This window comes from Podarcis melisellensis (genome assembly GCF_964234715.1).
Source record: "Podarcis melisellensis genome assembly, chromosome: 10".
Classification (NCBI taxonomy): Eukaryota; Metazoa; Chordata; class Lepidosauria; order Squamata; family Lacertidae; genus Podarcis; species Podarcis melisellensis.
The window spans coordinates 5,358,735-5,381,173 of NC_138542.1; the positions used below are offsets into that span (position 1 = coordinate 5,358,735).

The 22,439-nt window shown below is 40.5% G+C and overlaps 2 protein-coding genes across 19 annotated transcripts in view; both read left to right on the plus strand.

Moving 5' to 3' along the window:
- Positions 1 to 22,439, plus strand: part of LOC309379024 (guanine nucleotide-binding protein G(t) subunit alpha-3) — a 657,481-nt gene that overhangs the window by 453,351 nt on the left and 181,691 nt on the right. The window lies entirely within an intron of this gene.
- The window catches only part of MAGI2 (membrane associated guanylate kinase, WW and PDZ domain containing 2), a 598,965-nt gene that overhangs the window by 45,620 nt on the left and 530,906 nt on the right, over positions 1 to 22,439 (plus strand). For 12 of the 17 annotated variants that reach the window (XM_081927615.1, XM_081927614.1, XM_081927613.1 and 9 more), the window contains exon 2: positions 11,704 to 11,757. The exons of the other annotated variants lie outside the window; for them this stretch is intronic. In XM_081927615.1, the coding sequence (XP_081783741.1) occupies positions 11,704 to 11,757 (54 nt within the window). The remainder of the gene's footprint in view (positions 1 to 11,703; positions 11,758 to 22,439) is intronic. 17 annotated transcript variants of the gene reach the window in all.

The following is a 22,439-nucleotide window of genomic DNA, read 5'->3' on the forward strand; positions in this document are numbered from 1 at the left end:
GTTACAGGAACTGATACCATGATGATATTCATCAAATGAATACTGATGGCAAAAGTCACTGACCCAAAGTTTTCCTGTGCTGCATTCCCAGCAACCATAAGTAGAAGAGGTGTCTTATTCTGTAGTAATAAGAGAGTTAAACATTGTCTCTAGTTAGTATGGGTTGTTCTGTTGTTGTTGTTGTTTCAGCTTGTTCATAAATAAATAGCCTCTTGCTCTGGGCTTACAAAGTGAATAAGTTTGCTTTATATTAAATAAATAAGATAATATATTCCCTTCTTGTCTGTTGAGTAAAGAGAGCCAGTGACAGTGGCAGATAAAGTATTAGACCCTGAATGCTGAGATCCAGTTGAATCCTTGCTCACCCATCTGGATTATTAGGATAAGAATGAAAGGCAACTTTTTTGTATGTCATTTTGAGTTTTTTGATGGAAGACAGTGGACGCTCGGGTTGTGAACGTGATCTGTGTGGGATGCACGTTCGCAACCCGCAGCGTTTGCAACCCGCAGTGGCGCGTCTGTGCACATGTGGGCTGTGATTCGGCGAATGTGCAAAGCGCAATTTAGCACTTCTACTCATGCGCGACTGCTGAAACCCGGAACTAACATGTTCAGGTACTTCCAGGTTTGGGCGGTCCATAACCTGAAAAAACACAACGTGAAGCGTCTAACCCGAGGTATGACTGCACAAATAACTGACATCATAATTATTTTACACCTCTATTGAGGAGTGTAACTACTCTGGAGCTATAGATATGTAATTGTGCCTTAATGCTTGTGGGAGCACTTACTGATAGGAATCCTCATTTATTGCTGATGAGAAATGCCCATTCGTCCCACAACATTTCAGTGCTGTGTTATGTTAGAATTACCATAGTATGAATGAAGCATGACCTCTTTTATGGCTATCCACCCAGTGTCTCTCACAGCTTTTGACACAAAAGTATGCAGGTGAACAACTGATGACTTACTCTCTGGAAACTGCCGTAGAAAATAGCATAGATTATTTCTACAAACAGGTTGTATCTCAAAGTCTTGGGCAATCATGTAGCTGGAATTGTAGGTCTTGGAACAAAACATGAACTTTCTGAAACTTGGTGCTATTTTCTAATTACAGTGGTACCTCAGGTTAAGTACTTAATTCGTTCCGGAGGTCCGTTCTTAACCTGAAACTGTTCTTAACCTGAAGCACCACTTTAGCTAATGGGGCCTCCTGCTGCCGCTGCGCTGCCGGAGCACAATTTCTGTTCTCATGCTAAAGCAAAGTTCTTAACCTGAAGCACTATTTCTGGGTTAGCGGAGCCTGTAACCTGAAGCATATGTAACCTGAGGTACCACTGTATTCGGTATACGAACGCTGCAAAACCGGAAGTGGTGTTCCTGTTAGCGAACTTTACCTCCGTCTACAAATGGAAGCCGAACGGTGGAAGGGCACCAGTGGTGGGAGGCCTCATTAGGGAAAGTGAGCCGTTTTAAGAATGGCTTTGGTTTAAGAACGGACTTCTGGAACAGATTAAGTTCGTAAACCGAGGTACCACTATAAATGATTCATGCTTTGTTTTCCTTCTTCATCCTCTTCACTGTCACCCCTGGCCCTCTCAAGAGTCATTCTATGCTAACTTTACTCCTCTTACTTATTTTCCCCCCAGAACAGGCATAAGGGCAGTTCAGGAGTTCAGGGCTTTTTAATATGTGGTCAAAGTGACATATGCATGCACACTTCCCAACAGATGTCTCCTCAGCCTAAACTATCTTCATATACCCATTCAGGTGTGGCTATGTGGTGCTATCACTGAGATCAAACAAAGCTAGTACAGAGTGACTGGAGTGCTTCTGAATAGATACAGTGGTACCTCGGGTTAAGTACTTAATTCATTCCGGAGGTCCGTACTTAACCTGAAACTGTTCTTAACCTGAAGCACCACTTTAGCTAATGGGGCCTCCCACTGCTGCTGCACCACTGGCATGCGATTTCTGTTCTCATCCTGAAGCAAAGTTCTTAACCCAATGAACTATTTCTGGGTTAGCGGAGTCTGTAACCTGACGCGTCTGTTACCTGAAGCGTATGTAACCTGAGGTACCACTGTACTGCCCTTGCTTTAAATTAGTTCCATTTGCTGAATGTCTGTGTTACTAGGAAGAGTGACTGTTCAGACAATTTTTTTATTTTATTTTACAGATTTAGATACCAGCTTCCATTGTAGGTTTCTAAGGTGATTTACAACAGTGCTTCTCAAACTATCTGATGTGCTGGACTTGCACCCGCCCCCCAATATGGCAGAAGCTGGTGTCATATTTAGTTCCCACCCAACCTGAGCTGTGGTAGAGTCTCAGCAGCTGACGGATCACAGACCAGCCCACTGATCTACAATATTACATAGTACCAGTGTTGCAGACAATAAAACAGCAATAGGCTAATTTGAAATTGGAAGCTCGTGGTGACTTTTGGAAAATCCCACTTTTTTTGCTGAAAATGCACTGGGTAATATTTAGCTCAGCCCTAAAGATTATGTACACGTCACCACTGTGAGTTAGGATCATTTCACTACAGTGGTACCTCGGGTTAAGAACTTAATTCGTTCTGGAGGTCCGTTCTTAACCTGAAACTGTTCTTAACCTGAGGTACCACTTTAGCTAATGGGGCCTCCCGCTGCTGCACGATTTTTGTTCTCATCCTGAAGCAAAGTTCTTAACCCGAGGTACTATTTCTGGGTTAGCGGAGTCTGTAACCTGAAGCGTCTGTAACCCGAGGTACCACTGTATGTGTAAGAGGTCCCTATTTCCTTAAAATTCCAGTAACAAATGCTTTTATAATTATCAGTTTCAGGCTCATGATTGGAACAGATTTGGCTCCGCAGTCCTTAATTTATTTTAAACTCCTTTATTTCAGTATTGGTGTTACACTCGGTGCTTTTTTCAGAGGGTACTCAAAGGTATGCAGTACTGGCACCTCTTTTTTGTTGTTAAAAAGTATGGCACATACTGTAACAACTTCATGGTGAGTACTGGCACCTATTTTTCTAGAAAAAAGGCACTGGTTCTACTGACTGACTTTGCTTTGATAACATCATTCCTAGAAAATAGATGTTTCTCCAGTTCTCTTCATTAGTGGCGACTGTTGGTATAGATTATTGAGGGTGATGAGAGATTAGTCACACAATGGGTTATCCATTAGCTGCTCCGGTATAAGAACGTGACAGAAAATCATTCAAATTTAACCATTGTTTTAACTCCTAAATACAATGAGCTTAGTGTTTCAAATTAGTTCTTACATGTTTGCCATGCACTTTTGTTGTCTTGTACATTAATCATTTTAGCAAATTATTTTAAGAACACACACACACACACACTATCCACTTCCTTTTCTTTTCCTTTTCCACACATCCAAAAGCTGAAGTGTCTCATAGTCTATTTTTCTTCCTGGGCTACATTGCTTTATGAAAGTGAGTCCATACAGATGACCCAACTACCTTGAGATGAGCTTTCTTATTTTTGAGTAATTTGCTTGCCTTTATCAACCTGTCAGGTTATAAAGATGATTTTACCACACAGGAGCCTTATGTGAATGGTAAAAGAGTAATTTCTTTCAGTTCTTATTTCTACTGCTACCTCATTTACAGCCATTAACTGAGGGCTCATCCAGATTTCCTTTTGAGCTGTGTTTCTAGGCACAGGTCTGGGCTTTAAATCTGTTTTTTGCTATTTGCTCTGATTCAATGCAGATTTCCCCCGGGGAAAACTTTGGGACAAAACAAAAACACCTGGGAAACAGTTGGGGAGCAAAAGGAAGTCTAGGTGAGCCCTGAGTCTATACTGACTGTCTCACCCTTGAATAGTTGGATCATGTGTCTCCTCTCCCCAAGTGGTAAAGAGAATTTTATCACACACCAGCTGCAAAAGGATAGTAGAATGATCACCCACATGCGCTTATAGTGTTCTGAAATTTTAAAATACAGCCTAAATTAAAGCTGTGTTAAAACTACAGATTTCATCAACCTCTTGAAGATTGTAACGTTTAATTTGAAGACTTCAAGACCACTTAGCTGATTTGCGCTATGAATGTAATGTAATGCCTATGATGTGAATGGAATAATGATATAGTTTAATTTAACAGAATATGTCTTTGAACCTTGACATTTCAATTCTGTTGTTTCCCTAGTACTCCATACTTCTCTGCAACTTGGTCCAGTACTGCTTTAGACTACTGTGACATTAGTGAACTGAACAACTTTCTGCTCTTACTCTATCAGCATCAACAATGTTAAATAAGTCATTTGGAGAGTGAAAGAAAGACACTTCGCCTACACATGCACACACACACATGCACAGCTCTACAAGTTTTAGACTAGGAAAGGTTTTTGCTGCAGGTGCAAGTTCAGAACAGTTAGATGAAAACACTGCATGGCCTTCCTTGTTGAAACAGTGCACAGACCTCTTCTTAAATGAAAAATGCTTGTTATGAATTCATTCCACTACACAGCACAGATAGGTACATCATGAACCCTGATTTTGTAAGAAACCATTTTAATCTTCTTTTAATTAAAGTAGAAAATCTGTAAAACACAAAGCTGTGTGAATTTGTTTAATTCTTGACAGGATTAACATTTTGCCTTTTGGCAAATTAATTGCTAATTTCCAGAAAGGGATCGTTTATCTTTTTCATGAATTGTTTCTCAGAATCTAGGCAAAACACAATCTAAGGATGCAATTCTAAGCATATCCATATAAAATAAATCAGACTGGAATCAATGGCTTTTACTGCTGAGAAAACAGGACTAAGATCAGGAAATATGTTCAATAAGCATTTTAAAGTTTTATTCTCTGTAATCTCATCAGTCCTCTGTTGTTGTTAAGAGCCAGTCAGGAACATGGATCCCTTTGAGAATTGAAATATGTTTCTAGAAATATAGAATGGCATATCACATTTTGGACTGCACTGCTTTAGTCTAATAAATAATAACTAATAATAATAATGATGATGATGATGATGATGATGATGATGATGTTTTCCCAGATGGGGACTCAAGGGGGCTTACAGATACAACAGAAAAAGCTTAAAACATAGAAAAGATAATCATTAAAAAGTAATTAAAAGCTAATATGATTAAAACAATATTAAAAAGATCTGTTTAAAGATACAGATAATAGCAACAAGAAAAAAACAAAACATACATTAGCCTTTTACAGTCAGATGAAGGGTATTCACCTGATGGCAAAAGGACGAGGCACCAAAGTTTGGGACCAGCCACCAAGAAGGCCTTTACCCATGCTCTCCCCCAAGTGTGCCTGTGAGGGTAGTGAGACTGAGAGAAGGGCCTCCCCCAAATATTTCAGAGCCCAGGCACGTTTGTATGAGAGAATACAGGCTTTCAGATACCTGGACCTAAAGCCATATAGAGCTTTAAATCTCATAACCAGCACTTTGAATTGTGCCCAGAAACAGACTGGTAGCCAGTGAAGCTGTTGTAACAAGGGAGTCATCTGCTCCCTGTGACTGTCTGCCCAAATGGGATGAAACTAAGGTGTGTCGCTGCGGCCAAATCAGACATTTCAAGGAACGAGTGCAACTGGCCCACTAGGTTTAACTGTTGCACTCCTGGCCACCACATAAATTGGAGGTAACACCTTTAAAGCCCAACCCCAGAGAAGAACAACAATCTTAGTGTGCATGAAAATTGTAGAATACTTCTACAATTCATTACCCTTCATGTTGTTGTTTTTTTAAAAAAATGATGATTAATTGATTACATTTGGGGAAAGCTAAATGGTTCAATAAACGTCTTTAACTAAATTTAATTATAAATTTCTAGATTTATTTGTCAAGTGGTAATGCAGATTCCACGTTGGCTGAAGCAGCAAATGTAGATGGATGAAAGATGCCATTGCTACTGACAGACAAAAGTATTCGCTCAGTTTCCTTCAGTATCTACAGTGGATTAATTGGTTCAAAGTCCTCTTATTGCTTTAAAGTTGTTTAAAAAGTGCACAATTCAATAATAGAGTTGCTATTGTTCAATAAAACTATTTCATATCATAACATAGGTGTGGCATTGGTGAGCTTTGTGGGCACAAAGTTACCATTTATGCTTAGTATGGTGTACTATAAAATGAAAGTAACATTTAACATTTATTTATTTTCTTTATAAAAAGATTTCTAAACTGCCTTTCAGAACACAAAAGCCTTCAAAGTACAGTTAATAAAATAATAAATCATTAATATTACATATTAACATTTATTTAAATACTAAAATCAAATTAAATCATCAATTTCATAAGAACAAAGGAAACGAAGGATCTCCTGGATCAGATCGTAGGCCTTTCTAGTCCAGCATCCTGTTTACACAGCCAATTGCGTATGGGAAGTCCACACCCCCCCCCTTCAAATGAACATTACAAATGATGCAAAGCCCAGCAGTTAATAAAATGCAGATTGAAATAAAAGTGTGTTTACATTTCCTAGATTTGGGGCCGCCACTTTTAATAAGCTGCTTCTGGTGCCCATCAATTTAGCATCTTTCAGTGACAGGCTGGAGAGCTGGCCCTCAGAAATAAATCGTAATGCATGGGCTGGCTTGTAACTATGTGGGTAATCCCTCCTTCGTATTTGCTGGAGATTCCAAAATATAAGTGTTTCCTCTAAGAGGGACTTCAAAGGTTATTTAACCCAGCCCTGTCAATTCAGGCAAAAACCTACTACAGCATCTCTCATACTATAGTCAAGTCAGATAACCTTTATTGGCATCACATAAAAACATTCAGAATAGATAAGCCAGTGTGATCTCGTCGCAACCCCAACGGCACAGTCACCCGCCAAAGGACAGAAGAGGCAAGCAATCAGCCTCATCTCTGTGGGTTTCCAGCAAGGGCAGGATCCTGTGGCATACTACAACGACAAAAAATCAAATAGAGGAACTTAGCTACTGTCTAGGTGAGCTCCTGGTCTCTCCCCTGTAATAAGAAGCACATAACCTCCGTCTCTGGTTTCCATGTTGGACTACATGGTCTAGAAATTGTTGGCGGAGATCATCATACATTTTACAGTTAAGGGCCATGTGAGCTAGAGTTTCCACCAGGTGGGCATCGCATGGGCAGATTCTGTCTCCTATCTCTGCCAAACCTGCAAATCTACCCCAAAGGAGGTTAGAAGGATTAGAACTGAACCTAGCCAGCGAAAAAGCCCTTCTTTCTTGCAGGTTAAACAAAAATTGTAAATAATTAAGATTAAATTCCTACGCCCAAGAGAGTCGAAAATAAAGAGGGGAACATGTTTTTCCCACAGCTGAGATTAGTTCCTGGCGATCTATGTCCCACAGCCTAGTTTTGAACATGGTCTTTGTGACTGGGAAAGCCGCCTCATACTATAGAATGCATTGAATGAATGACTTTGCAGAATTATAATAATAATTATACACATGGAGTGTAAAATGGTCGCAATCTCAGCACCACTCTCATTTGCATAGTGTCTAGGGTCTAATTTTGTATCTGCTGGTGCTCATGACGATGATGGTGATAGTGGTGTAGCAATAAAACTGCTAGCACATTTACAAAGCAAAGAAGGGTCTGTTATGGTTTCACATTGGATGGGAGACTGCATGTTGAGATTCATCACATGTTAATTTTTCAGTGCCATTTTCCCATAGTGAGGTATCCGCTTGAAAGTGTTTGTACTGAGAAAACTTCACTAGTTCAGAAATGTCAACAGTCACAACAATCTAGACTGGAACTAGATCCCCTCTATAGTAGATCTTTGTGCATACTCAGATAAAAGATGGGATGTGCAATGTACTGTATCTGAAAAAGCTTGATCATTGCAACTCTTATGAGGGGGGGATATCTGGAAGCATTTTACATTTGGAGTGGTACTATTTCATTAAGTTGCTTTGAGTTTTTATTACAGCCAAGCTACATACAAATTTTTTGAAAGCAAAACAAAAATGTTTTCAATATATTTGGGTTTTTTAATGTATGATTTGCTTAAGGTTTTTATTTTAAAATATACAGGCCACCCTTAATTCCTCTTACTTTCTAGCTATTAACTGAATTTTATTGGCATGCCAATAACTGTGCTTGTTATATTTTGTCTTACCTACTTTTATGCCGGAAATTCTGTTAGAGCAATTTTCTTATTATTCAAATGCATAGATTTTATAGTGTTTTGCAGCAGAGATGCCTCATTTCATTCTTTGTCTTCTGCTTAATAGGAAAATGTGATTAATTAGGGTAGGTGTTGTTCCATCAGGAAAAGACTATCATAATCTTCCCAGTGTGAAATTGCTTATGAGTACTGTTCTCTTATTCACTTTTACCTTTAGAAATACTTAGGCTATACTTAATGAAATGCAATAATTTATTTTGCCTGTTCAGGAAACCTGACATGAAAAGGGCACCAAATTATTCTGTAAAACATTCCTGCCATCATAACTTTGGACTGAGCTTCACAGTAAATACTTCTAAAAGCCTTTGTGCTGAAGGTGTCAAAGGAATACATGATTTAGGTTGGCTTGTGGAAAATCTATCGTAAGTGTTGCTGCGGAAATAGCATTGTCATTAAAAATGATTTCTTTGTGAATAAAGCTCATTAGCAGAATAATGGTTTCATAGTTTTAACCAGCATTTTGCTTTTCTGGTTTGGATCCAGCTGTGTCCTAGAATGAGTGGGTGTGGGGGTACTGCTTTCATTCAAGCAGGGAGGTCAACAGTTTCGCTTTCTAGCTGCTGCTTTCTACACCAGCGGTTACCAAAGTAGGCTGCACTGCCCTTCGGGGAACAGTGATGGGGGCACTAAGAGACAAGGGGAAGGCATGGGGTGCCTATCAGACTGGGGAAAGCTGATATCAAGTTCATCAGTTTGTTGAATTAATTAAACTAAAAAGTTTTAAATGGACATTTAATAAATATTCAATTCGTTGCTATTGTTTTAAATTTTACCGTGTGGCTTCCTTAGTGGTTTGTGCCAAATGCTGTTCGGAATAATGCTTTTTATATGGTTGGGTAATGGGTACTGGGAATTAGTTTATGGAACTAAGGAGCTGTTGCCTGAAAAGGTTTGGGAACCACTGCTCTACACCATAAAAAAAGACTTTCCTAGGAAGCCCTTCAAGGGGTGCAGGGGGCTTCAGCAGAGGGAGAGATGAGAATTTTTTGTCCTTTGAGTAGTTTTGTAGTTGCTATCGATAGGCTCCAACTACTTGGGATTGCATTTGATAGGGTTGCCATGTGTCCCAAATTTCCTGGACATACCCAGAATACTGCAGTCAGAAGCAGTGTCTGGGCAGGAATTGGCAAAATGTCCAGGAAAATCCAGACGTATGGCAACCCATGTCAGCAGTGTTGTTTTTGCCAGTTTTCCTTAAAAATAGCTCAAAAATAGTTCTTTTTCTCAACAACTTTGGGCAAAACTAAAAAAAAAAAAAACTCAGCAACTTTGGCCAGAAGATGAAATATTGCAACCCTGGCACACGAAAACTGATTTTATCCTTGACTGCTATGGAATGTCTCCATTAACACATTGTGTCCTTATTTGTTTAAAATATTTCACTGTCCTGGTGCCAAAGAACAAGTAACACAAATCAGGGGTGTAGGAAAGGGGGTGGGGGCGAACCGCCCCAGGCGCCATCATGGAGGGTGTGTGTGATAGATTACTGCCCTGCTAGGGTGGTTCATAAAAAAAACTTTTTTTTTGAAAATGCCTGCTCCAAATGTCTTATCTTACTACACTAGGGATTATAATAGCTATATATGAAATTTCATGCATATCAGTGAATATCTTGACCCTCCTCCACGGAAATAGCTGTTTCCTTGGCCATTTTCCTATGTCGTGAAGCCTGAAATTTCAATTCAGTGGACCCGGGTCAAGATATTAACTGATATAAAATATACAAAAATATAAAATAAACTATTGAAATTCATGATAAAAAGTTAAAAACAGGCCTTTAAAAGCATTCGTAATACGACTAAAATCAACAGTAGCTAAAATGAGGTAAGACACATATAAATTGTACATGTCTAGATAGGCTTGCCTAAACAAAAATGTTATAAATGTTCAACATTTTAAGTATTTGAAGGTTCGGTATATGGACTTCATAGTATTATTTGGAATGTAGTATTTATTTATTAATGTGGTTTGTCATTTTACACATATACTGCCATATGTCAGTGAAAACTCATGAACCAGAAGTGGTAAGGAAATTCTCTGGCCCTAGATTACACTAATTAGATAGAGAACTTTTAAAACAGATGAAAATAAAAGTCATGCAACAGCAGTTTCACTTGTCCCATTGTCATACAGTACTTGGCTTTGCAGAATCCTGAACCAGTAAAATCTGCTGACGAAACCTCTTTGAGCAGAGGTAAGTGTAAGATACAAAATGAGTGTACCCACGGCAAACAGCAATGCCTTTAATCACACCATGTTCACCACTCTAAAACAGCTGTTGTCTCTCAAAATGAACCAAGTTTTCTCTTCATCTGTAGAGGATTGCTCTGTTTGCCCTCAGGCTGTGTTCCATGTTGCATCATACAATTCAGACCTTGGTATTTCCCAAAGCCATAATTTTATGTGCTTCAATTACAGTCTTTGGGATGAAATGCTATGGGCTTAAGGTTAAGTCCCAATGATGCTGAAATCTGTTCCATTCAAATAGGAGGGGTAAGAATTTCTTAATTTTGATTGGAGAGTCTACTTATTTAGGTAGTTACACATATGTAATTGTGTGTTATTGCCTGTACTCAGCAATTCGACTACTGTTATTTAATTCTTTCGACTCAGTTATTTCTTACCCTCCCTTTACCATAAGGTTCCGAGGCAGGCTATAGCAATTTAAAAATACAATGCAGTTTAAAGTAAGTTTCAGTCACAATAATAGGGTGGGTCCCACATATATAGATCTCAGGTGCCAAAGGTGGCAGAAGAATGCTACAGCAACTTAATTTCCAACTCCTTGCTTCTTTGTGATGAGGAATTGTCATGAAATGGCAGAGGACTTTTAAAAAATGTTGTTCTGCATGTTTGTTAATGAAAGGAAAACAGAGGCAATCTTCCTTTAAACATTTTAGGGGTGATGGAATTAAATGGTCTCACCATATATAACCTACCAAATGAACAGCAGTTTCAGAACATCTCCAAATAGAGATTCCAAATAGAGATCCCTGCTGATTTTCCAAGCTGTATCTTTCCAAAGTGCTGGCAAAATTTTCTTTTAACTCTTTAATCTTTAATTACATGGAGAATCTTTAAATAAATGGTGAAAACCTCCTCAAAACTGTCAGTCTCAGGTATAGGCCCAAACAATTAAGCCAAATATCATTTAGGTTTTCATAATGGTTGTGCATATTTAAAAAATGTTTCTTTCCCCCTACCATAGAAGTTATTTTTAACTACAGTTTACAGATTCCATAACTTACCCATTGTGCAATGCTTTCATAGGCTATATTTAATTTAGGCGGGTGGTGGTATAATTTGGCACATACACTGTTGGCATCTGCTGCTAATGTATTTGAGTTAAGTTGGGTTGAACCTTCCTCTGCTCTGATTGGGGAATTGGTTCAATTGGTTCCAAATTTATTGCTTGGCGGTGATTGTGATTCAAAATGCCTAATTATAGGCTGTTGGGTCTCAGTATCTCATGTGGGCCCTTAGGTATGGGCTTGTGGACTCACTCCAGTCCTTCCAATATTCTTCCAGTCTTGTCTGTATTTTTCCAGGTGGAAAGCCCAGGATAGCAGCATTCTTCCAGCCCTGGGGAGTCCTGAGCAGTGGTAAGGCCCTGTTGCATAGCTCTGTCTCTGATTATACTTTGTTGAATGTTACATAAACACAATACAGGATGTGGAGGGAGAATGGCCATCCCTGAGAAGTGAATGGAAGTTTTCTTAGTATGCAAGGGGAAATGATCTGGTGCTGTAGACTTCCAGTGTGGACAAGGAGAAAATAAGCTATCCATTGGCACAGCAGCAAAGCTCTGATGCACACACTCTCTTCTTGTTTCCCAGAACTCCCCGGTCTGCTCACTCTTTTGATACACAACATACAGTGTGTGCTGATGCTGAATTCTGCAATCCGTTTATGTGTCTTTTCATTTGCAAGTATCTAAAGAACCATTCAACTTGTTCTTTATGTTTTAGGCTTGCGTTTTTCAAATAGCAGCCCTCTTCCATACTACTCCATGGCAAACCAGCTTTGAAACTGGAGACCTTTAACAGCAATTTGTGATACAGCACAGGGCCACGCCCAACCCTTTAGTGCAGGGGCCGGCAACCTAAGGCCCATGGGCCAGAAGCAGCCCACAAAGGCCATTTAACCGGCCTATGAGCCGCCCCCGAACTGAGCCGCCTGCTCGGCGAGTCCCCACATGCTGCGCTAAACTGGCACAGCGTGGTGTGGCGACTCTCTTCCGTGGCTCTGGAAATCGCTCCTGTGCATGCCCAGGCACTAGCGGAGGAAGAGGAATGTGGTGGGAGTACACCGTCCCCAGTACCGTGATCCCAGTGGGGTTCCATCGTGGCTGTCCCGCCCGCGCTGGGCACCCCGTTCCCGCAGGCAGTGCTCCCCGCTCCCAGGACGCACGCCCCGCCCCTGTGGGCAACGTGCCCCACCCCCGGGATGCATGCCAGCCCCGCCCCTGCCTGCTCTCTACCCCCCCCAGTGCCAGAGCATGAAGCAACGCCACTGTGCCCAGACGCCGGAAACCGTGTCTGCACATGTCCACAGCACCGGAAATCGCTTCTGTGCATGCCCAGACGCCGGAAATTGCTTCTGTGCAGGCACGATTTTGGGTATCTGGGCATGCGCAGAAGTGATTTCCGGTGTCATGGTGTTAAAATGTTTCTTCTATTCCTCTAAACAGTAATGATGCCTGCCACATGAATAATATTAAGTAGCTTTAAGATGATTGGTCTTGCCATGTAGTGCTTAGCTTCAAAGCAAATACTTCCCCCCATCTGTATATTTTCAATATATTACCACAAACTGCAGTTTTGATCTTAAAACCACAGATTTAAAGTAGCACAAATGTACTAAATGTTAGCACATGACACATCTAATGCATATCCTAATGTAGTAACACCTTCTAAGCTTTCTAATTTTAATCTAGGTTGTTCTGAGATAACTAATCTCTAATAGCAATTTTGCACAACCAAACAATCACATGAAGGGTCCAGTTATTTGAGCTGCCTCTTACACTGGCTTTTGCAGCTAGATAATTGGATCTCCACCATGAGCGTCGACTTTGTACAGCTTTAGTTTTGTTTTAAACGTATCTGCTGGATTCTCTTTTCTTTTACACTGCCTTTGAGACAATCGTACAAAAGGCAATTAATAAATTGATGTTGACGATAATATACAGCAGCAAAACCTTGTGAGCTAAACCATACTGATAATGTTCATGCCTTGCATGTTCAAGATCTCAAGATTAATCAGTTAAAACAGGTAGGGGGCCAATGGGCTGCACCCGTGCCAGCAGTGTCCTAAAATCAGGTGCCTCTTCTCCCTTTGGTGTGGGAGCATTGCCAGAAGGTCTTAATGTACCGAAAGTGGGAAGGACGGCCCAGTGAGGAGGAAAAGAAACACTTAAGATTATTCCCTGAGGAACAACAAGACACAGTGTTTGCTCTCCTTGTTTGCTCATGCCCAAAACAACCCATCTATGCTTGCTCTTCAGAGACACACAGAGAGTGCTGTGTGCCAGCATCTGTGGTGAATGTGTTTGCTGCATGTTTGGGTTTGCATGTGGTTCATATGTGGTCAATACATGACCTCTGTGTGTGCAGTAGCTGAGCCTATCAATGGCACTCAGACCTTAGTGGGGCAGCAAAAGGTTTTAGCTAACCATTGACTTAAACCAGGGTTCAGCAAACCTTTTCAGCAGGGGGCCGGTCCAATGTCCCTCAGACCTTGAGGGGGGGATGAACGAATGTCTGTGCCCCACAAATAAACCAGAGATACATTTTAAATAAAAGGGCACATTCTACGTATGTAAAAACACACTGATTCCCAGACTGTCCACGGGCCAGATTTAGAAAGCAATTGGGCCGGATCCGACCCCCGGGCCTTAGCTTGCCTACCCATGACTTAAACGATCTTAAAAGAACAGGGATACGGAATGTATCCCATATCCTTGGGAACTGCTGCCAGCTGGGGCTGGAAGGTCAATTGGCCTGATTCTGCAGAAGGCAGTTCCTTGCATGTCTCTCCAGCCCTCCACCATGCTGCAGATTCTGTTGTGGCAAACTAGTCATACAGTAACAGATACAGGGAAGCCCAATTCTCACTACATAGACATGTGCCTGAAAGGGAGATCTATTTCTTCACTTCTCTACCGAGATTGGAATGAAGATCCCCCTCTCAACACAAACACACACACACACACCATATCCCTGGTGGGTATGATCTCCATGGCAGAGTGAAGAGAGGAGCCTCCCCTTACGATGTGGCTTTGCAGTAGGAATCAGGTTTCCCTCCTCCTGTAATTAGCTGCATTAAAGATACATAGTTGCTTGCATTGTACTTAAGTTACAGTGTTACTTGGCCCTGGTAACAGATGTGCCAGGGTCACAATGCAAAACCTGCAACTTGAATGCAGTTGGGAATTAGTACCTGCTGGTAGACAAGTAGGGCTGTTGCAGACACAGCCTAACTCTGTCTGCTTAGTTAAAATAATTTGGACGTCTTTTGACATTTTGCTTTCATAAGTAATCTAATATCAGTGCAATCTGATTCCCACAACTGCACACAAGGTAAACATATTGTGGCAATAGCATATCTCCCCCCTCCCCCTTCTAACGATAGTACACTGTATCCCTGAAGGATTTGTTGTCTCCAGAAGCATGTTACTAGATGTATATTTTCCCTTCTTTATATGTTTGCATTCAGTGGCTAAGCTGGAAGGCATAACTGGACATCTGTTGTAATAGCATGCTCTTGTGGCTCTAGAGTATTGAGCCACAAATGTTGACTAACTTCAACTAAACAAGAAGAGGCAAGATGCTGGTATGTTAAGCCCTGGGGTATGCATCTTTTTCTCAGTATTTTGGATAGCAAAAGATGAAATGTCTTTGAACATAAAAGTATTGAAGTACAAAACAGTAAGCAACTCACTGGATTTTTTTAAAAAAATGACAAAATACAGATATTGTAAACATAAAGTTTTGATACGGTGATGAAAATGTGAACCACTTGTTCAAAACTCACCTGTTTTATGAACACATTTCCAATGTTAGGCATTGGAAGACCCATTGAAATCAATGGTTTCATTTTCTGTTGAGGAAAAGTTGCTCAAATTTAAAGCATAGTGTGCTGTGGGACGCTGCTTTTTCAGGCGGTTTTCATTACATTTCATTACAAAGAACAAAATGTGTGTCTGTTTGTGTGTGTGCATGTGTGAGATATACAAATATATTCTTGCATAGCTTGTTTTTCTTGCACTTTTAAAATGCCTAATGAATGCATATTTTCAAGTGGTCCCCAGGATTTTAAAAAACATTTACCCTTTGCAGGTTTTATAAGAATTTATATAACCTGCAAAGGGTATATATATATAACAGCAGTGTAATTCTCAGGTTACAAAACAAAATCAGATAGGTTAGGGATTATGTATGTGTGCCCTAATGCAGATGTCACGCTTTGTAATCTTCTCCTGTGAAATCCCTCATGCTTTAATTTGGTACAGTATTACTCCACTGATTTTGATACTTTCAAAACACAGAAAGAAGTGTATCAGTAACTTTGAGATTACTATTTAACTTACTTAACTGAGCATTTAGGTGTTTTCTCATATGTCTTATAAACATACTTCATTGTTTCCATTTTTAAGCCGATTATTGAGTTAGTTCCAGAATGTGTATACCGCAATATGCTACAGAATAAACAGCCTTAGTTTTCATGCTGGGATTCTCTTTCTCAAGAGAAATTAATACTGCCAGGGTGGTGTTGATTTTGTTGTTCTGCCAGTCTGTAGCTTTGGTTTTGAAGGATATTGGGCCAATCTCTGCATGGCTTCAAAAATTCCCAGTTCTAATAGTTTTCAACCTCCCAGGCTTGGTAAACATGCTTGTTTTGGATGAAGAAACACACACTTTATCTTGTCAAGCAATGGAATGTGTTTTGGTTTTGACAATGGCAATATTCACAGATCACCTACCAGAAAATATGGTTTCTAGTATATAAAGATGTGCTGTTTATAAACCTACATTAGTTGTGATTTAACTGGAGCTGTTCTTGAACGGTGTGTGTGACTATTACAAGGTCACTCTCTGGCTTCTTTTGTTCCCTCAGAAAATGGTTACTCGGGGAAGTTACGGGCCAGCTCTGTTACGCAGCTTCTCTTGCTGAAATCATATGAAGTTTTTTCAGTCTTTGCAGTGTCTCAGGGCTTATGGCACTGTATCAAGTACTAAAAAGAACAAATGTTTATAACAACATATTAAAAATATGCAATTACAAAGACAATAAAAGTAGTAAAAAACAATGAAAACATCAAACTATTCCACATAAATCATAAGATCTAAAGTAAATATACAAAAAATAAATATCAATAACAGCAACAACCCCTCCACACACAAAAAAAACCCTTAAACAATATACCACTGGCCAAGAATTTACTTAGAAGCCTAAGCTTTTGTAGGTCGAAAGCAGTCAGGGCCCTGCCCTCTCAGGCCAAGTGGAAAAGGGCCTGCAAGGCAGGGAGAGGTCTTCCAGGACTCACAGCCACGATCCTATGTCACACCCTGACCCTGTCTAGAAGCATTACCTACAGAGAGGATAGCAATATTTTGTGAGCCATTTCTGTTATAATAGCTTCATTTAAATTAGCATACAATAATTGTTTGTTTTATGAAACAAGAGGCTTCATTGAACCTAAAGTAGACATTGATTTAAGGTACAGAAAAAGAACATGATTCCTAATGGCACAGAAATAATAGCAAAAATATTCCTAAATAAATTCAACATGCAGAAGCTATCTTTGCATGCTAAATGGGGTGTGTGGTGAGCAGGATGTTACAGGCAGTCCTGCTTTCCTTCCCAGGTGTTGTCTGCATAGAAACTACACACAAATTCCACTTTCTCCCCAGCACTGAAAAGCAGGATTATGATTCAGAACCGAGGACCTTATGCAAATATTTGGGTCCACATGCAGTTTCTATGTGGATGGTGAACTGAACATTTAGAGAGAGGAACAGAGATTACACATTTTGTCTTTCTCTCCACATTCAGTGAAACATTTGAAAAATGTATTAGTCTGCATCTTAATTAGATGTCACTTTAGCCTAGGGTTGGGTAAACATCTTTAAATTCCAGGTTGTGTGGTACTTACAAGAGGAAATAATTTTGTGGCTCTTTCTATCCATGAGGGTATATATGTGTATGTTTTGGACCTTTAACTGATAATGGCTCATTTTTAATGGAAAGAAAAATAGGCAGCAAGGGTTGATATGGATGGAGCCAAAATGTTACTATAAGTGATTGATTTGTCATTTAGTTCCCAGGAGCTTGAATAAGGGGGCTGTTGAAGCAGACAGTGTTAGAATATTTGCTAGATCCAGATGAGATTAGTTTAAACAAACTACAGTCAGTAAGTCAAGAACAAACCATGGCTTAACATCATAGGCTACATATACACTGCACTTTTAAAGGACATTGTTTCCCTCAGTGAATTCTGCACACTGTAGTTTACTCCGTCAGAGTTACAATTCCCAGCGACACTTACCAGACAAAAATGTCCATAACTTTTTGAGGAGGGAAATGTGCTTTGAATGTGCTTTAAAAGTATAGTGTGTATACAGCCGTAGTTTGTTTGGAGTGAAACAAACCAAGGTCCTTGGTTCAGATTTAAAGCTAAGTCAGGGGTCATGATTTGTTGCTCTCGCTTGTGCTAGGGGAAGCGGGAACTATGCTTTACCATGATGTGTGAACACAGCCATTAAATGGCCTTCTGTTTTCTCAAGGGCTTTGTCATGTGTTCATTGCCTGAAGCAGTACATGATGGTTTCTGGCTAGCTATCTTTAAGTCTGGTTTATATGACTGGTAAGCATGAGACTGAAGAGGTTGACGCTTTTCTCTTTTTTCCTTGGGCCCACTGGCGGATCATAAAAATATACAAATTCGGAATCTTCTCATAATAACAGAAGCTGACTAGAGTTCCTTTCAAAACATCCCTGGAGTGAGACTTTAAAAAACTACCATATGCATTGAAGTAGGCATATATATATATATATATATATATATATATATATATATATATATATATATATATATGCTTTCGTAGATTTTCGTAGATTTTCTACGAAAGCAAATATCTCACCTCTACGGGGAGGAAACCTTCCAGCTGACAAGAACCTACGAGAAACTAGAAGTCCGAAGAGCCACCATCTTATGTGATCTCTTGTTCCTACGCAACTGCCGAGACAACAACTTAATTCCCACATGCTTCCAACTTAAATTCCATTCTAAAACCCCAGCTACCGAAAGGATCCTGAAACGAACTGAACTATCCCTAATCAGAAACGAACTACACAAGAAAAGATACCTACTAAACCAAACCAACAAAGATCTGCTCACTCTTCACCTCAAACTCTGTAACAAAATCCACCCTGCACTCTGGGACAAATGCAAACAACTAGCCGTCTGGAGAGCTGAAACGGAGACCTCACATAAGACAGACACACACACCAACAAACTCCACAAACTAGAGAAACGCCAGAAGCCCAGCCACCCTCCACAACAACCCATGAAACAAACAGTACATAACATATCAGACAGGATCCTCACCACAACTGAAACCAAAGTACTCTCCAAAGGTTTCAACTTTGCAGTCGCCCCGAGACGCATCCCCACGGAAAACATCATATGCGGAGTCGAAGCTAGCCTAACCAAAATCAACCCAGATGAAGCCAATAAAATCAGACTTGAAGTCACCAACATCCTCTGCTCCAGCAAACCACCCAGAAGCAATTTACACAAAGAAGAACAGAAAGCACTCACCAACCTGAGGAAAGACAACAACATAATCATTCTCCCAGCAGACAAAGGTAATGCCACTGTTGTGATGAACACATCGGACTACCAAGCAAAACTATCAAATCTACTCCAAGATCCTACCTACCAACCTATAAAAACAGATCCCACCACCTATCTGGAAAAAACCACCAAATCCAAAATAAAAGCCTCTCCTATCAGTGAAGAAATCCAGCTAAGAATCATCCCCAGAGAAAAATCATCCAGATGCCCCAAACTCTACGGCCTCCCCAAGATACACAAAGAAGGAACACCACTCAGACCAATAGTCAGCTCCATAGGCTCACCTCTACAAAATCTCGCTAAATTTCTCGCCAAGCAACTTCAGCCCTATGCAGAATCCATCTCTTCACACGTTCCAAACTCCTTCCAGTTCATAGAAACAATAAAGAAGCAAAACCTACATCCTAATGACCTACTTGTGAGCTTCGATGTTGTATCTCTCTTCACACAAGTGCCCATTAATGAAGCCTTGACAGCCATTCAAAACAAATACAATCCCCCCGAATACATCTTGGACCTGACCAACCACTGCCTAACCAACACGTACTTCATCCACAATGGACAAAGATACAAACAGATAGAAGGAGCACCTATGGGATCACCCCTCTCACCGGTCATCGCAAACCTGTACATGGAACACTTTGAAACCAATGCTTTAGACAAGTCAGAACACAAACCCAAACTTTGGCTCAGATATGTTGACGACACCTTTGTAATTTGGCCACACGGGAAGGAAAAACTGGATAGCTTCCTCACACATCTCAACAGCCTACACCCCAAAATACAATTCACTATGGAAATAGAAGCCAACAACCAACTTCCCTTCCTTGACGTCCTAATCTACAAAAAACCTGATGGCTCCCTAGGACACACTATCTACCGGGAAAAAACACACACCAACCGCTACTTACATGCACAATCACACCACCACCCTGCACAAATAAACTCCGTAGCCAAGACTCTCATCTCCAGAACCAAACGCCTGGCTGACAAAGACCACTTGACAACTGAGTTACAGAATCTCTCAAATGTGTTAATTGCCAATGGATACCAGCAAAACAGGGTTACGAAGCTAATCCAAAAAGAAACACCCCCCAAAAACCAAGACACAGAAGAAAACAATGGCATGGCCCTCCTTCCTTATATCAAGGGCACTACAGATAAAATTAGCAAAATCCTCCATAAACACAATATCAAAACAGCCTTTTGCACCAACCAAAAAATAGCCAAGGATAAAATCCAGTTGGAAAACCAAGGGGTCTATGAAATACCCTGCAAAGTCTGCCCAGCCACGTACATTGGACAAACAAACAGACGAATAAATGCACGTATCGCAGAACACAAGAATGCCGTCAAAAAAAGAAGAAAAAACTTCCTCTCTTTTCCAACACATGAAAGAAACAGGACACGAAATTAATTTTGCAGATTCCAAATTGCTCTTTAACATGGAACATCACCACAAGAGAATAATCATGGAAGCCATCGAGATAGAGAAACACCCTCACAACATGAACAAGCGTGACGACACATCCCGCTTGCCAGACATCTGGAAATTAGCCCTCCCCACAAAAACTGACACCAGATCCAGAGGCACACAGAACGCCATCACCAATCAACCACACCAGACCCAAACCCAGACCCTCTCCACAGATAAATTACAGACACCATCCAGTAGCCAAACCATGGTGGCACCTCCGGATGCTGCACCCCCCTGCAATCCCTACACAGATCTGGCTGACACAGGCCACAAAACCACAGCTCGCCCCTATACACGAAGCCAAGCCAGAGCACAACTAAGTGCAGTACAGCCATCTTCTCAGAAAAACTCTTCACAAAGTTCAAGAGGTCAAGACACAAAGACTTTAGCAACTAATCCACACCTAATGACCCACCTAAGTGGTACTCAGGATATCACTCAAGAAATCACTCAAGATATCCCTCAAGTAATTAAGGAACAAAAGAAGAAAAGGCACACTAGCCTGGGAACTTCCTCTCTGCCCAGAACATTGGAGGCTATACACCACACCCCCTCAACAGTATTTATAGGAACTCAAACACTGAGATCCTGCTCTGTTCCAGTAACAAGAAGCCGAAAGCACCAGCCTGAAGATGACGAGTGAGACCTCGTCGAAACGTCGCCTAGACACCCCAACTTTTACACGGGAAGACACCCGAGGACACCAAAACCTGCATATATATATATATATAGATAGATAGCTGTACAACGTACAAGATAAAAGTGTAAACTGTTAAGTAATGGTTGTTTGGTACAAAGATGTTAAAACAGTATTCTTTTCAAGTGTGGATCTTCCTGTATGTATTATGCAAACTTGATAACCTAGAGTATTCCACAGTGGCTGATGAATTTGTGTATACTCAGTAGGAAGCTATTAAAATATTCTTGCAGTGTTTTTGATCTAAAGAAAAAATTATGTCAGCAGTGAAATGGTGGGAAAATATGTCTCGTACCTATCTCAGCCAACTGCATTTCAATTAACTCTCTCTTTGGAGCCATGGATCAAATTTTGCTGTACATCTTTTATGTTTGCTTTATTTACCAATGCCCTCTTATTTAAACATATCGGTGATAGACTGTGAGCACCACTAGCCTCAAACCAAACATATTCAGTGACAGAAATAAGAGCAACAGATATAACCCATTTGTGTCTAATTCCTCCTACGTGTAAAGTCCAGCATATACATTCAAAAGTGTGCTTTAAGTAGTTTTGAACGCATATTTGTTGCAAGTAATGCTCTGAAAGAGCAGTTTTCCGCTGAAAAATAAGCCTTCTTTTAAAAATCTGTTGGAGTTTTTTCTTGCATAGTTCTTATTCATTTTCATCTTTAAACTGTTTAACAGGCTTGCATTGAGGCATATCTTGGTTTACATTAGAGCATATGACATGCAACAGTTACCTAAAATTGAGATTAAACAATCTGTTTTTATCGTACCTTATCCAAAACATTTTCCCTCTTCTCCAAAAAGTGGTTGTTCTGTTCCAAGGAGCTGCTCTGCATGCAAAAAGGGGAGAAACCTCAAAAGCAGCAGTAGAGTGGTACCTCAGGTTACATACGCTTCAGGTTACAGACTCCGCTAACCCAGAAATAGTGCTTCAGGTTAAGAACTTTGCTTCAGGATGAGAACAGAAATCGGGCTCTGGCGGCGCGGCAGCAGCAGGAGGCCCCATTAGCTAAAGTGGTGCTTCAGGTTAAGAACAGTTTCAGGTTAAGTATGGACCTCTGGAACGAATTAAGTACTTAACCTGAGGTACCACTGTAGTCCTGTTGGCCAAGGTCAAGCCACACCCATCCTCCCAGCCAGGCACCAGTGCACAAGCTCATTGGCTATTGCAAAGCTATTACTTGCCATGCTGAGTCCCTGAGTGGTCAGTGGATCTGTTAAGACCAGGCCTATCAATCTTGCCT